The sequence below is a fragment of the Anser cygnoides genome, chromosome 22 (assembly GCF_040182565.1).
Source record: "Anser cygnoides isolate HZ-2024a breed goose chromosome 22, Taihu_goose_T2T_genome, whole genome shotgun sequence".
NCBI lineage: Eukaryota > Metazoa > Chordata > Aves > Anseriformes > Anatidae > Anser > Anser cygnoides.
The window spans coordinates 3,523,201-3,538,730 of NC_089894.1; the positions used below are offsets into that span (position 1 = coordinate 3,523,201).

Genomic DNA, 15,530 nt, shown 5'->3' on the forward strand with positions numbered 1-15,530 from the left:
GAGGTGGCACCGGGCGTGGGGACATTGCCTGGTGGCCCCTGGGGACACGGGGTGGCTGTGGCGACGGGCTGGGGACCCCCCACGCAACTTTCTCAGCCCCGGTGAGCCGGGAGGGGAGGCGGGGAGCGGCGATCCGGGGCTGCCGCCTGGGGAAGGGGCGGGCGGGACGACCACCGCCCGCCCCCAGCCCCCGGCCCCTGCAGCGCCCCCGGGACCCCGACATGGCGGCGGCCCGCGCCCGCCGGGACGGGGCACGGCGGGACTACAGCTCCCGTGAGGCCTCGCGCGGGAGGGAGGGGGGCACGTGGTGCGGGGGAGCCAATGGGAGGCGGCGGAGCGAGCGGTCAATCGGGAGGGCGGGCGGCGGTTGCCGGGTGGTTTGAACGCGGAGGAACGGAAGCGGCGGGTGAGTGGGGCGGAGGGGGCCGGGGGCCGTGCGGGGCCCCAAGTGGGGCTGTAGGGCCCGGAAGGGTCGGTGTGGGGCCCTAAAGGGTCTGTACAGAGCCCAAAGAAGGTCTGTGGGGCCCCAACGGGTCGTCATAGTGCACAAAGGGGTGGGTATCGGGCCCCAAACAGGGGCTATAGGGCACAAAAGCGGTCGTTATAGGGCACGGAGGGGCTATAGTGCCCCGAAGGGGTCGTTATAGGGCACAGAGGGGCCATAAAGCCTCAAGGCGCCGGTATAACTCCTAAAACGGTAAGTATGGGGCCCCAGGGGTTGGTATAGTGTCAGAAGAGGTCAGTATAGGGCTCAAAGGGGGCTATAGGACCCTGAGGGACTGGCATAGGGCCCGATGAGGGGGGCTATAGGGCCCTACAGGGGGCCATATATATATATGTATTTGTATTCAGGCCCTATATATAGGGCCTGAAGTGGTCAGTATAGGGCCCAAAGCAGGGGGCTAGGGGTGTGGGGGTCGTAGGGCCCCTGTGGAAGGGTCCGTTAGGGCCCTGGAGGAAGGGAACAGGGCACAGGAGGGGCAGATCCTATAGCGCCCTCGGGGGGTTTAGGCCCCAGCTGTGTGAGCAGGGGCACGGGGGGGGGGGTGGCATTGATGGGGAGGAATTTGGGGAGGTGGGAGCTGGGGCTCCCGTGTGGGGGTCCCCCCGCTCCGGCTCAGCCCCGGGGCTGACCCCTTTCCCCCACAGTGTGTGGCCCCTGGGCTGTATCCTGCCGAGCTCCATGGCGCTGGAATCCCCGCCCGAGGAGGGCACCGTGGCCGTCGTGGTGCGCGTGCGGCCCCCCACCGCCTGCGAGCGGGAGAGGGCGGCGCACACCGTGCTGCACGTCGTCGACCAGCACATCCTGGTCTTCGACCCCGAGGAGCCCAGCGGCCCCCCCGGCGCCGCGCTGCCCGGCCGCGGGGCCAAGAACCGGGGCAAGGACCTGAAGTTCGTCTTCGACCGGGTTTTCGGGGAGGGGGCCACGCAGGAGGAGGTGTTCCAGCACACCACGCGGGAGGTGTTGGACAGCGTCCTCAATGGCTACAACTGCTCCGGTAAGGCCTGGCCGCCGCCTCCGTCCCATCTGCTGCTCAGCAGAGCCAGGATGTGGCCCTCGTGCTGCCGGTCGCCACATGGGGCGTCCCCAAGGGGGCAGGTGGCTGCTGCTCTCTTCTCACACCTTGAATTTTTGGTGCTAGTTGGATACCCAGAGCAGTTGGAGAGGGATTGGGTCGTACGGCAGCGGTGCAGGAGCAAAGAGCCTTAAAACCACAAGTGGCGATGAGCTGGGGGTGGTTGGGGGTGCGGCCTGGGGTGTTCCTGGCACAAAAGCGTTGACTGGACTCCTCAGGTCAACGAGGAGAAATGAAATATGAGGTGTAGCGGGAGACAGTTTGTGGAGCAGGGGGGTTGGGTGCTGCCGACGGCCGGAGCAAGCTGCGGACACAGCAAGCCACGTGCTGCGTGGGCGACAGGAGTCGTGTGCGACCGAGGCACGACTGTCCTGCTCTCAGGGGCAGCAGCCAGGGCTCTGGTCCCTTTTGGGGTCGCAGTCAGCAGAGCTGTGAGGGCCACGATGGTGCTCAGTGCTTTAGGAGATGCAATGTGTTGAAGGGAAATGGGCACTGCTGTAGGAAATGAGATCGGGCAGGCATTTTCCAGGCATTTGTGGCGTTCTGGGGGAAGGCAACCCGTGCTGGGGCTGGAACAGCAGCAGGAGATGGAGCGGGTTCACAGTGCAAAGGCCGCTTTGGTTTTGCCGTCCTTTCCCATGCCAAAAGGCTGCGATGGGCAGAGCCATTACCCCCCAGCGGTGCTTGGGGGGTACACTGAGCGTCAGAGCAGGAGGCCAGGTGAGGCGCACCTGTGTCAGGGCACTCAGGGGCTGCTGTGCCCCTCGCACGTCTCCCAGGCTGGCAGCAAATAAAGACCGGCTCTGCAAGCTCCTCGCCCGACGCTGCAGATCCTCGTGCCGTTCGCGGGCTGTCAGAGGAGCGGCATAACGAGCATGTCACTGCCGCAAGGCAGGCGCCGGGCGGGAGACGACGGCTCTCCTGTCTCATCATGCGCCGGGCTGGGCACCGGGACCGGAGGATGCTATTCCTGGCTCCTCGGCGAGCCGCTGAAGGCTGCCTCTGTCACCGTGCCCACCTGGCAGGCATGTCTTGAGTCTCTATCTGCATAAAATAAACCCCGGATCCTCGAATGAGACATTCACAAAGCACAGAGTGTTGCTAATGGGGAGAAGGGCTGAGGCTCTCTAGATTAGTGTGACCTGCTCTGATGTTAATGCTTCAGAAATGGTGTTGAAAGACTGGGGTTAAAAATGAGATGAATTGCAAGGTCTGGAAAAAGAAACACCTCCCAGTGAGAGGCAGGGAGCTGGGGCTGCTCAGCTTGTTAAAGGGAGGGTTAAAGGGTGACTCGAGTATGGCCTCAAAGTGTCTAAATGGGTGACGGTTTGGGGACTCGTTCTGTCTTTATCTGCTAAATTAGAGATGCTGACAGCTGAAACTAGAAAGGAATTGCACTAGAGGATAGTGCAGACAGTGCTGAGGATAATTAACTATTGAACCACTCTGCCTGGTCCCTACGAAGGCAGGGAGTGACCCCAGCCCTGCTGCAGGGGCTGCTGCAGGAACGTTGCACGGCTCCTGGTAACGACAGCTTCAAACGTCCGCCCTTCCTCTCCCCAGTGTTCGCTTACGGTGCGACAGGAGCGGGGAAAACCTACACCATGCTGGGCTCGGAGCAGAGCCCCGGCATCATGTACCTCACCATGGTGGAGCTGTACAAGAGGATCGAAGCCAGGAAGGACGAGAAGAGCTGCGAGGTGCTCGTCTCCTACCAGGAGGTACGCCGTGCCCGAGCTGCGTCCCCTCCTGCCTCCGGGGCACCCCTGCTACCAGTCGGGGCTGGCGCAGACCCCCGCGGGCCACACCAAGTGCCCCCGGTGCCCAGAGAGCTGCGCCCCAGCTGGAACCAGGCTCACCTGGGTGAACTGGGGCTGCTGGTTCCTCCCTGCCTCTCCCCCATCTGGAGCCCGGGAAGTTTCTCTTGCTCGCTGACACGCCGCGGTGCCTGCGGTCTGCATAGCAATCTGCTCCTCCCGGCTCAGAGGGCCGCAGGGGAGCGGTGGCACGGTGACTTGCAAGCAAAGCCCTCGAGAGCCGTCCTCTGCATTTAGAGCACCCTCGGCTGCTCCGTGTCGCGCCTGGGAAGCGGCCTGCGGGGCGTCGCGGCGGGGGGGGGCGGGGAGGGCGCGTCTGATCGGGTCGGGCGCGATCCCAATGCGCGGAGCTTGTCTCTGCTCCCTGCTGGGGAAGCAGACCTCAGCCTCACTGCGGGCTCCCCGCTCCAGGTCTACAACGAGCAGATTCACGACCTGCTGGAGCCCAAGGGCCCCTTGGCGATCCGGGAGGACCCGGAGAAAGGAGTCGTGGTCCAGGGCCTCTCCTTCCATCAGGTGGGTGTAAAAGATGGGCGCGGGTTCTGAGCAGTGCTGCAGCTAAACCAGTTCTGAAAACAAACGTACGGGAAGGCAGGGGTTGTGCTTTCTGTGCAGCTCCTAGCAGCAAACACGACCCCGAGCTGAAGCGAACCCCGCAGAGCAGTGGGTTGCCTTTCATCTGAGCTGTTGCCGTTGCTTGATGTCAGGCTGTCTCGGTGCCTGCGTAGGGGGTGCCCAGCCTGCTGATCCCTGCCTCTGTGTGTTCTCCTCCAGCCCAAATCGGCAGAGCAGCTCCTGGAGATGTTGGCCAACGGCAACAAAAACCGGACGCAGCACCCCACAGATGCCAACGCCAGCTCCTCCCGCTCACACGCGGTGTTCCAGGTGAGGGCTGCTGGCTGCTGTGTTGCTCAGGCTTTGTGCTGAGCGGGAGATAGGAAGCAAGCCCATGCTGGGCCTGGCGTAGCAGGGTCGCTATCGCTGCTCCTGGTGAATTGCAGGGAAAATCAAAACGGCCGTGGATCCCAAAAGAGAGGACACGGGGCTGGGCAGGCCTCTTAGCCTGCTCCGCACTGGGACAGAGCGTACTGGTCGTGCTGGTGGCTGCACCCCCCAGCCAGCAGTCCCAGCAGGTCCAGCCTGGTGTTACACCTCCCAGGGGCTGAAAATCCCCTTGATGTTTTCGCCTATCGCAGGCTGAGTGTGTGAGCTGTAGGGAGATGCGCCCGAACCTGACCTAGAGCAAAGGGGACCTGCCTCGGGGCTGTCCCTCCCTGCAGGCAGCTGGGGGCAGGCATATTGTCTGCCCCGTCATCCCCCTCGGCTCCGAGCCAGGAGTTACGTTCCCTGCTCTGTAAGTTTGCTCCTGGTTCCTCGGCGCTCTCCCGCACAGACCTGCCGCTTGATTTCAATTCCAGCCAGGCCCTCCCCTGAATTAGCAGGGCCGTCACGGCTGCGTGGGGAGACTGAGGACTCTGACTGTAATTTCAGTGTGAACCTGGTGCCTTGCCCGTGGCTGCTTGAAGGGGAAGTCCAGGTGTCTGGATGGCTTCCCAGCCGGCTCCCCAGCTGGGCACGGCGGTGGGCGCTGGACTCCTGCCTGCTGCGAATCCATTAGCGGCGCTGGAAGCCTGCCCTCCCGCTGCCAGCTCTGCCTCCCGGCAGCCGGGGCAGGGGCTGCGGAGGGGCTGGGCTCCGCGGGAGGACGCGCGGCTGGTTGCCATCAGTGGCATCTCCAGCGTGGACGTCTCTCGGCCCGTGGCAGGCAGCTGGGCAGGGGGGCGAGCAGCCTGCTGAGGGCGTTATGGGGTGCTGGGAGAGGTGTCCGCTTCTCCTGGGGGATCTCTAGGCCTGCAGAAGGTGAAGCTGTGGAGCAGTGCTGCGGAGTCTCAGTGGCAAGTCCCGCCTTGCCCACATAAGCCAGGAACTGGGCTCAGCACTGAGAACCCCGCCTGAATGCTCCCAGGGACTGCGAGGCTGTGTGTGGGGGCTTGCAGCCCCTGTCAGGTTTGGGTTTCCCAGCCTATACCGTGGTGATCATCTTCCAGCATCCTTCTGGAGGCAAAATCCACAGTCAGATCTGGGGCTGAGGCTGAGATGCTGCAAGCGTTTCCCGGGTGGCACCGGGGCTCCCCGTCAGCTTTGCCCTTTGGGGATCCGACCAGCTGTACACTGCTCCCGCACAAGGAAATGCTGATCATTTTCCATAGCTCTATCAATTCCTGTTTGATCCCTCCCGTGGCTTTGCTACCCGTGCCATCAGAGAGTCTTGGCTTGTCTTATCCGTGTGTAGGGATCCTCTTAGGACTTTGCCCCATCTCCTGGCCTTTGTAATCCATTTCACCATCCTTTTATACAAACTGACACCTTGTTCTGCGGGTGAAGCTGCCTCTGGTAACTTCACGTGCCCTGTTGAGCTGCAGCCTCACGGCTCTCTTTCTTCACAGATCTACGTGAAGCAGCAGGACCGTGTTGTCGGCCTCACTCAGGACCTGCAAGTATCCAAGATGAGCCTGATAGACCTTGCAGGCTCGGAGCGAGCTTCGGTCACCAACACCCGGGGAGAACGGCTCCGGGAAGGCGCCAATATCAACCGCTCGCTGCTGGCCCTCATCAACGTCATCAACGCGCTGGCTGACGCCAAGGTAAGGCTGTTCCCTGCATGGCCCCGCCGGGCTACGGCTCTGCAGGGCAGGTGGATGCGAGGGGTGTCCTTGAGTGCTAGGGCTGATGGTTCTGCTGCCGTGGTGGGGCCGGCAGCCTGGGCTGGGCTATGAAAAGTGCTGTGGGATGAGCGTGGCCGTGCCCTTGTGATGCAGAGCTTGGGGCTGAGTGCGCAGGTCCCAAAAGCTGAGCAGCCCCTTGATCTCGGTGCAGAGCAAGAAGACCCACATCCCGTACCGGGACAGCAAGCTCACGCGCTTGCTGAAGGACTCCATCGGAGGCAACTGCCGCACTGTCATGATTGCTGCCGTGAGTCCCTCCGCGCTGGCCTACGAGGACACCTACAACACGCTCAAGTACGCCAACCGGGCCAAGGAGATCAAGCTGTCGGTGAGGACCTCGTGACCTGCTGTGGTTTGGGGAGCTGCTGGGGACGGGTGGAAAGGAGCTGCCATCACGGAGACGTGGTGGGACCGCTCCCACGACTGGAGTGCTGCAATGCCTGGCTATCGGCTCTTCAGGAGGGACAGGCAGCACAAAAGGGGTGGTGGCGTGGCTCTCTACATTAGAGAATCTTTTGATGTTGTGGAACTCCAGGCTGGGAATGATAAGGTTGAATCCCTGTGGGTTAGGATCCGTGGGAAGGCCGGCAAGGCTAGCATCCTGGTGGGGGTCTGCTATAGACCGCCGAACCAGGATGCGGAGACGGATGAGGAGTTTTATAGGCAACTGACAGAAGTTGCAAAATCGTCGGCGCTTGTCCTCGTGGGGGACTTCAACTTCCCGGACATATCCTGGAAACACAACACGGCACAGAGAAAGCAGTCTAGGAGGTTTCTGGAGAGCGTGGGAGATAGCTTCCTGACGCAGCTGGTCAGTGAACCTACCAGGGGTGGTGCCCCGCTAGACCTTCTCTTCACAAACAGAGAAGGACTGGTGGGAGATGTGGTGGTCGGAAGCTGTCTGGGGCAGAGTGACCACGAAATGGTAGAGTTCTCTATTCTTGGCGAGGCCAGGAAGGGGACCAGTAAAACTGCTGTCTTGGACTTCCGGAGGGCTGACTTTGAGCTGCTCAGGACGCTGGTTGGCCGAGTCCCTTGGGAGGCGGTTCTGAAGGGCAGAGGAGTCCAGGAAGGCTGGGCGCTCCTCAAGAAGGAAATCGTGATGGCACAGGAGCGGTCCGTCCCCACGTGCCCAAAGATGAGCCGGCGTGGAAGAAGACCGGCCTGGCTCAACAGAGAGTTGCGGCTGGAGCTTAGCAGAAAAAAGAGGGTTTATAATCTTTGGAAAAAAGGGCGGGCCACTGAGGAGGACTACAAGGATGTAGCGAGGCTGTGCAGGGAGAAAATTAGAAAGGCCAAAGCTCATCTGGAGCTCAATCTGGCTACTGCCGTTAAAGACAACAAAAAATCCTTTTACAAATACATCAACGCGAAACGGAGGACTAGGGAGAATCTCCATCCTTTACTGGATGCGAGGGGAAACCTAGTTACTAAGGATGAGGAAAAGGCTGAGGTGCTTAATGCCGCCTTTGCCTCAGTCTTTAGCGGCAATACCGGTTGTTCTCCGGACACCCAGTGCCCTGAGCTGGTGGAAGGGGATGGGGAGCAGGATGTGGCCTTCGCTATCCATGAGGAAATGGTTGGCGACCTGCTACGGAGCTTGGATGTGCGCAAGTCGATGGGGCCTGATGGGATCCACCCGAGGGTACTGCGAGAACTGGCGGAGGAGCTGGCCGAGCCGCTTTCCATCATTTATCGGCAGTCCTGGCTATCGGGGGAGGTCCCGGTTGACTGGCGGCTAGCCAATGTGACGCCCATCTATAAGAAGGGCCGGAGGGCAGACCCGGGGAACTATAGGCCTGTCAGTTTGACCTCAGTGCCAGGGAAGCTCATGGAGCAGATTATCTTGAGGGTCATCACGCGGCACTTGCAGGGCAAGCAGGCGATCAGGCCCAGTCAGCATGGGTTTATGAAAGGCAGGTCCTGCTTGACGAACCTGATCTCCTTCTATGACCAAGTGACGCGCTTGGTGGATGAGGGAAAGGCTGTGGACGTGGTCTACCTTGACCTAAGTAAGGCTTTTGACACCGTTCCCCACAACATTCTCCTCAAGAAACTGGCTGCTCGTGGCTTGGACTGGCGTACGCTTCGCTGGGTTAGAAACTGGCTGGATGGCCGAGCCCAGAGAGTTGTGGTGAATGGAGTCAAATCTGGTTGGAGGCCGGTCACTAGTGGAGTCCCCCAGGGCTCGGTACTGGGGCCGGTCCTCTTTAATATCTTTATCGATGATCTGGATGAGGGCGTCCAGTGCACCCTCAGTAAGTTTGCAGATGACACCAAGCTAAGTACGTGTGTCGATCTGCTCGAGGGCAGGAAGGCTCTGCAGGAGGATCTGGATAGGCTGGAGCGATGGGCTGAGGTCAACTGCATGAAGTTCAACAAGGCCAAGTGCCGGGTCCTGCACCTGGGCTGCAACAACCCCAAGCAGAGCTACAGGCTGGGAGATGAGTGGCTGGAAAGCTGCCTGGCCGAGAAGGACCTGGGAGTATTGGTGGATAGTCGGCTGAATATGAGCCAGCAGTGTGCTCACGTGGCCAAGAAGGCCAACGGCATCCTGGCCTGTATAAGAAGCAGTGTGGCCAGCAGGTCGAGGGAAGTGATTGTGCCCCTGTACTCGGCTCTGGTGAGGCCGCACCTCGAGTACTGTGTTCAGTTTTGGGCCCCTCGCTACAGGAAGGACATGGACGTGCTCGAGCGAGTCCAGAGAAGGGCGACCAAGCTTGTGAGGGGTCTGGAGAACAAGTCTTACGAGGAGCGGCTGAGGGAGCTGGGCTTGTTCAGCCTGGAGAAGAGGAGGCTCAGGGGCGACCTCATCGCTCTCTACAGTTACCTGAAAGGAGGCTGTAGAGAGGTGGGGGTTGGTCTATTCTCCCACGTGCCTAGTGACAGGACGAGGGGGAATGGGCTAAAGTTGCGACAGGGGAGTTTTAGGTTGGATGTTAGGAAGTACTTCTTTACCGAAAGGGTTATTAAGCATTGGAACAGGCTGCCCAGGGAGGTGGTGGAGTCACCATCCCTGGAGGTCTTTAAAAGACGTTTAGATGTAGAGCTTAGGGATATGGTTTAGTGGAGTACTTAGTGTTAGGTCGGAGGTTGGACTCGATGATCTTGAGGTCTCTTCCAACCTAGAGAAATCTGTGAAATCTGTGAGCTGGGTTTTGCAACGTGCCCTGGTACGTGGGGTAGGTTACTAGGTGTCTCCGTGCTCCAGCCTGAGTTATCCACCCATGGGGGCTGCTCCGGGCAGGATGAAGCTGAGGACGCTGAGTGCCCGGTCTTGTGCTACAGCCCCTCAGCCCAGAGCCCAGAAGGGCTCGTGGCTGGGACAGCAGGTCCCTGAGTACAGATGGTGCCCGCTGCAGCCACCCGGGAGCGGGCTTTGCTCCGGCTCTGGCTGAGGGCTATGTGCTGCCCAGTGCTTCTCTAACCTCTCGCTCGTCCCTGTCTCTGCAGCTGAAGAGCAACGTCCTCAGCCTCGACTGCCACATCAGTAAATACCCTGTGATCTGTGAGCAGCTGAAAGCAGAGGTGAGGTGCTGGCAAGGAGGGAGGGCTCTGTCTTTAGCCGTGGTTTGCTTGGGCTGTGCGCCTCTGAGCTCCGTGGTCCTCTTTGAGCTGTGCGACAGTGCTGCCCATGGGGAAAGTGGCATCAGCCTCTCGGGGAGCTCTGAGCTCCCCGGGGTCACAGAGCCAGCTGTGAAGCAGCTGATCCCTCCCTGCAGGTGGCAGATCTGCGGGCGAAGCTCCGTGCCTACGAGGACGCCGCACGTGACGCGGAGAAGCAGCCACCAGCACCACTGGCTGCCCCTAGCTGGAGCCCAGCGGGGTTGCCCAGGTGAGGTTGTGGGGCTGGCAAGGAATTGGGGCAGAGCTGCTGGGTCCTCCTGGCATCCCCTGTGCCAAGTAGGGCTGCGCAGCTTCAGAGCTGGTCAGAGCCCAGGTGTCAGCCCAGGAGCTTCTCCACCAGCGTGCGTCGTCATCTTGACCATGTTGAGGTGTAGTTATGGGCCTGAGAGACCACAGCATGCAAGCCCCGAGGGAAGCTGGGCTGCAAAGGCCGCGTCTTGTCCTGGTTGATCCATGCCCAAACTTCTCAGTCAAATGTGATGGCTTTCTCAGTGGATCTTCTGTCTCAGTGACTTTCTCTCTGACTGCTGTAGGTTGGAGGAAGCTGTCCCGGAGACGTGCTCAGCCCTGGGTGTTCACGGGATGGGTGATGGAGGGCAGCAGGAACTGGGAGCTGGACAGGCTGCTCAGCCACAGCTGGAACTGGAGGAGGAGGTGAGAGAAGGGGCGAGCAGCACGCAAGGGCTTGGCACAACAAGCTGGGGGCTCAGATACACTCGGAGCACAGCTGGTGCGCTAGGAGAAGGCAGGAGCTCAGCTGGTCTGCGGGGTCCTGGCTCAGCGTGAGCTGCATATTGCTAGCAAAACCCCTTAACCTCCCAGAAAACAGCTGTGGGGGATCAAACTCAGTTCAAATATGAACTAATCTTGGGCTAGAAGAGTTCTTACTTCTGGCTATTGCTTCAGGCTCCTGAGGAAACTCCTCTCAGGAGTCCCAGAGCAACCGATGGGACAGATCTCCAGCCAGGAACGAGGAAACCAAGCTGCCTTCTACAGAGTTTGTCCAGCAGCCAGACAGAAACGTGAGTGTCCTTGTGCTGCCCCCACGTGCCCCTTCCCCTTGTCTGCCTCTTGGCGCCATTTCCCGCGCAGGATGCGTTGTCCACCCTCCTGCTGCATGCAGCCATCCCAGGGACAGCCCACGCGGATGCAGGAGCAGGTTTCTGCTTGCAGATGGCTGCCGTGTGTGAAAGAACAGCTTTAGCTCCCGGGGATCTAATCCCATGGGATGATCTCCTGGAAATGCCATTTCCATGGACAGAGGGAGGTTTCCAGGCACAGCAGCTGCGGGAGCCTTAAGTGCAAATTGTCAGTCCTGAAATTACCTCTGCAAAGTCTTTCCTCCTGCCTTGGCTCCCCAAGGTCCTGCCCTGGCAGGGCTCCCGCGGCACCATCTGCTGATGTCTCTGCCCCAAGCATCTTGGCAGAACGAACCTCTCTAGAAAGGTCTCTTGAGGGAGGCTGGCCTCAACGTGTGCCTGGATCTCTGTCTGCCTCTATCCGAGCTAACGAGTGCCTGAAGCCTGGCAAAAAAGTGCACGGATGCTGTTGCGTTCCTTGTAACCACCAGGTGAACGCACACCTTGCGGCTCAGGTCCTCCGGTAGATGTACAGCTTTGGTACCTCACAGCCTCAAAGTTTGTCCGTCTTTGCCCAAACCTGTACTAATGGGTTCTGCCCCGCCTCGAGCAGGTCCCTGAGGTGCTGCTGGTGGTGCTGAGCCTCTGGTCTGGGTGACGCTGACCCAAGCTCACCTGTGAATTGGTTCTTGGGTCTGGATGCAGAGGAGCTGCCTTGGGCCAGGTCCATTCATCTGACACCACGTCCCGCTCTGTCCCAGGCTTGTGGCCGCTATCCTGAGCGTTGCCCGAAAGCAGTATTCCCTCCTGAAGGCTGCCAACCTCCTGACTCCTGACATGGTCTCTGAATTCGAGCAACTGGAGCGCCTGGTGCACCAGGAGGCTGGTGCAAGCCTGGAGCAAGCCCCGCTGCTGAATGGATCCGCAGATACCCACGGGGCCACCCCAGCCCAGAGGACGCGGCGGGGCTGTGACGGTGAGGATTTGGGACAGTCGGTGCTGTCCCCGGTCCCGTTCCTTGGGGCGCAGCGTGTGCTGGAGGGCTGCTTTGGAGGAGATGCTTGTGAGAGGGTGCAGCTCCCAGCCGTGGGCACAGGCTGAGAGCTGAGCTGAGTTTCCTCCTGACACGGTGCCTAGCGGGGAACTCCGAGAGCGGCTCCCAGCCATGCTCTGTCGAGCGTTTCAGGCCAGCCAGCATCTCTGGCAGCCCGGGGCACGGTAGGAGCAGTGAGCAGCACTTGTCCCGGGGGAGTTCAGCATGTGTGCACGAGTCAGCTTAAACGTGAGCGATATTTCTGGTCCACAAGACCGCAGCAGCAGCTCGGATTCTCATCTTTTCTAGTCTTGTTTACTCCTTGGTATGTTTGCCCAAGTCAGCCCAGCTGTAGTCTGACAGCCTGTGTCTGAGCAGCGCTGAGCTCTTCCTCCACATCCTCAGTGCCACGGCAGGAACCCAGCAGTGAAGCTGTGGACTCTGCAGACCCCGTTTCTTAGGGACAGCCGGGGCACTGCCATGGGGCGTTTGTTTTGGAACCAGTCCGGTGCCTGTAGGTTGGCGAGACGTCGGGCTTTACGCTGCCTCTCCCTCTGGGTTTCGTGTGAGCATGGTTTGATGGCAAAACCTGCTGGCAAACCGCTGCTGTTGGGTTCATGGCTAGGGCTGGGCAGACACCTCGGAGCCGTGCCGGGGGCAGAAGGAGGTGCCGGGGATGCCTGGGACCCGCTGCGGGCAGGGCTGACTGTGTTCCTTCTCTCCTTTAGCCAGGGCAGCAGCCACCATGCCCGCTGCTGAGCCCAGCGTCCCCGTGACCAGGGCAGCTGTGCAGCGCTTGCAGCAGCTTGCTCCGCTCTCCAGTCCCGCTCTGGCAGCTCCTGGCCTGGTGAGGAAGAGGAGGAGGTCTGAGACGAGCAGTGCTTCCAGACGGGAAACTCCCCACAGCCTCAAAATGCAGGCGAAGCGCCAGAGGCAATCCTCCCCCCTGGGCCTACGGAAGGGCTCCAGGAGAGAACCGGAGGCTCCCGAGGCGATGCAGAGCCTGCGCACACCCTGCTTCAAAGACGCCAAATCCTCCCAGCTGCTGTCGAGTTGCACCCCCAGAATCAGCCCGCTGACAGTCACCAAAAGATGCACGTCCCTGATGACATCGGCTGCCCAGAACTACTGCACCCCGACTGTCCTGGCTGGCCATGACCTGAACAAGACTTTCGACCTCTTTGAGGACAGCATTTCACCTGATGTGGCCAAGCCAGACACCTTCAACCTGCCCGAATTCCCCAGCTGCGAGAACGCCCAGTGCCTCTTAGACAAGCAGGGTGGCCCCTTCGTGCCCAGGTTAGTGCTGCTGCGCCCAGGCTCGTGGAAGGGCTGCCTGCATGGCTGGGGATTTCCCCCTCCCTGAGCTTGTTTTTTGGGTGAGCTGCACCCGCAGAGCCTTTGTGGATCCCCACAGCTGGGCTAGGAGGGAAGACAGGGCAGAAAACAGCCTGCAAGCAGTGGGCTGAGCCTGTGCATGAATTGCTTGCTCAGATATAAGAAGTATTCCAAAAAAATCTATTCCTCCTTTTCCTTTTTCCCTTTGGACTCGGAGAAGTATCCTCCAGGTGGCTTCTTGAGCCCCAAGTACTTCTTGGGAAGCAGGTGGGGCAGTGCCTCTCCCTAAGGAGAGGTCGGAGTGGAGCAGCGGTGCTGTGCAGTGTTGTCTTTATGGCCTGTGCTGCTGAACTGGGTGGCCGTCTGGAAAGAGGTTGGGGTGCCCTAGGTAACGTGGGAGACCTGAGGGAACATTTCCTGCAGGGGGCAGCTGGGGAAACTGAGGCGCAGGGGCTGGTGCGACCATGAGTGTCTCGGGGAGCAGTGGTGGTGGGGCAGCTGCCTCCTCCCGTGCAGATTTCTTGAGGCTTTAACCATGTTTAAATCACTTCCCCTATGAAACTGGGCTGCTCTCCTGGTTGTGTGTGGCTTCTGCTCCCTGCCTTGGTTGCCCCCCAGCAAGGTGGTCAGGCACCCCTGTGCTAACCCTCTCTTCCCTGGCTGCAGCGCCTCCGTCCCGGTGTTCGCCATGAGGGGCTCCTCCATCCCCAAGCCTTCCTCTGTCTCCAAAGCGTCGGCGCGGAAGTGGGGGCGAGCGGTGAGGTGAGACAACGGAGACGGGGGCCAGGAGCGCTCTGCGAGGGCTGCTGGCTGCTCCCCTCGGGGGCTTGGAGCCCCCTCCTTGCCTGCTGACAGCTGGGGAGGACGGGGGCCATCCACGTCTGCCCTGAGCCTGGGATTTAAGATGGCCATCCCTCTACGTCCCCTTTTTCTTTCACAGCACCGCTTCGTGCTCGCTGGGCGGGCTCCCGAGCCGAATCGCCCAGCTCTCCAGCAGCAGCCAGAGGTCGGCGCAGCCCCTGCGCATCCCAGGTGAGCCCCGCTCCCAGCCAGGCGCCCCCCTTGTGAAGTTCAGGCTGCTGGGGGCAGAGTACCTGGCAGGGGTACGTCCGGTGCTGGTGGCAGATGCTGTTCGGTGTTTGCTGCTTCCAGGCGCTGGCCTGAGCCTCGGGGGAGGGCAGCGGGTGCTTGCAGTGGGATATAAAGGGGGATGGAGCTGGCAGTGCTGGGATCCCCTTCAGGAGGGGGCCTGGCTTTCAGGTTTTGCCCCAGAGCTGCCTCATCGCCTCCTCTCCTGTTTCTCTCCTCAGAGCATCCTCAGGCTGGTCTCGGCTGGAAGGGCAAGCACAGCGCCAAGGAGCTGACAGCGCGCGGCAGCGCCTACCCTGCGCCCACACTGCAAGCCCCAAAACTCTTGTGCTGACGGCACCCAGCATGGCCCAGTCCTCTCCTGGGGGCCCAAACCCAGCTGCCAAAGTTCTTCCTCTGGGCCCCATCCTCTCCTTCCTGGCAGAAGGGCCACCTCCCCTGCCACCTGCAGTTATCACCCCCCCCGTCCCCTGCCTCCCTCCAGCTCCCCCCACTGGGGGGTCCCAGTTGCCTCCTGTGTTGCGTGTACTCTCCCTCGGCCCAGCGCCCCGTATTTTTGTAGCAGATGGATTATTATATATTATATTATATATAGATGGATTATTATATATTATTATAGATAGATTATATATTATACTATATATTTTGTATTATATTATACGTCTCAGCCCCTCTCTACTCTGCGCCAGGGTGTCGAGTGCTAACAGATGGGTGATGAGAAGAAATAACACATTTTTAATAAATCTTTAAGTTTAAAACCAGAGGGGCGAGGGGAGACATGTGGCTGCTTCTCCTCGCCTCCCCCTCGCTCAGGGAGCAGTGGTTGGGTTTTGGCTTCCTCCAAAGCGGGCCTGGAAAAGGCTCTGGCTCCCAGGGGCGGGCTCCCCATGGCTTCCCCCTTTGGCCCCGTACCTTCAGCCCCATCTCCCATCTCTGCAGGGGCTGTGCCGGGGGCCGGCAGGTCCCTGCTGTGTGTCCTGGTGTGGGGATGAGGGCAGGTGGCAGCTGCTTGCCTGTCGCTTTGCTGAGTGCTCTCAGGGCCATTTCTGCCCCATCTTCCCCCTGCTCAAACTCCATCCGTGCCTCCTGCTGGGTCCCTTGCTCCTGCTGCCCGTGAGACCCCAGCTATGGGGCAGAGCTCGGAGCATCGCCCCTGCTGCTCTCCCCCTGTGCCCTGTCCTACTTCCCCACCCCGTCATGGCACCGCTGGGCCCCCTGACGCACCCCGGTGCCGGTGCCTGCTC

At 60.6% G+C, this 15,530-nt stretch overlaps 1 protein-coding gene across 2 annotated transcripts; it reads left to right on the top strand.

Moving 5' to 3' along the window:
• The first annotated feature begins 331 nt into the window (after positions 1-331).
• On the top strand, positions 332-14,891 carry KIF18B (kinesin family member 18B). Of its 2 annotated transcripts, XM_048047846.2 has the most exons (17): positions 434-613; positions 654-697; positions 1,150-1,499; positions 3,141-3,298; positions 3,806-3,910; positions 4,169-4,279; positions 5,842-6,039; positions 6,272-6,448; positions 9,574-9,648; positions 9,843-9,955; positions 10,281-10,401; positions 10,654-10,769; positions 11,588-11,802; positions 12,588-13,158; positions 13,864-13,959; positions 14,138-14,229; positions 14,508-14,891. In XM_048047846.2, exons 3-17 carry the CDS (start codon positions 1,184-1,186, stop codon positions 14,618-14,620), a joined length of 2,577 nt encoding a protein of 858 aa, XP_047903803.2. In that variant the 5' UTR covers positions 434-613; positions 654-697; positions 1,150-1,183; the 3' UTR covers positions 14,621-14,891. The 2 variants fall into 2 exon arrangements, with proteins under 2 accessions (XP_047903804.2, XP_047903803.2); XM_048047847.2 differs by lacking the exons at positions 434-613; positions 654-697 and adding an exon at positions 332-406.
• Positions 14,892-15,530: the final 639 nt, after the last annotated feature.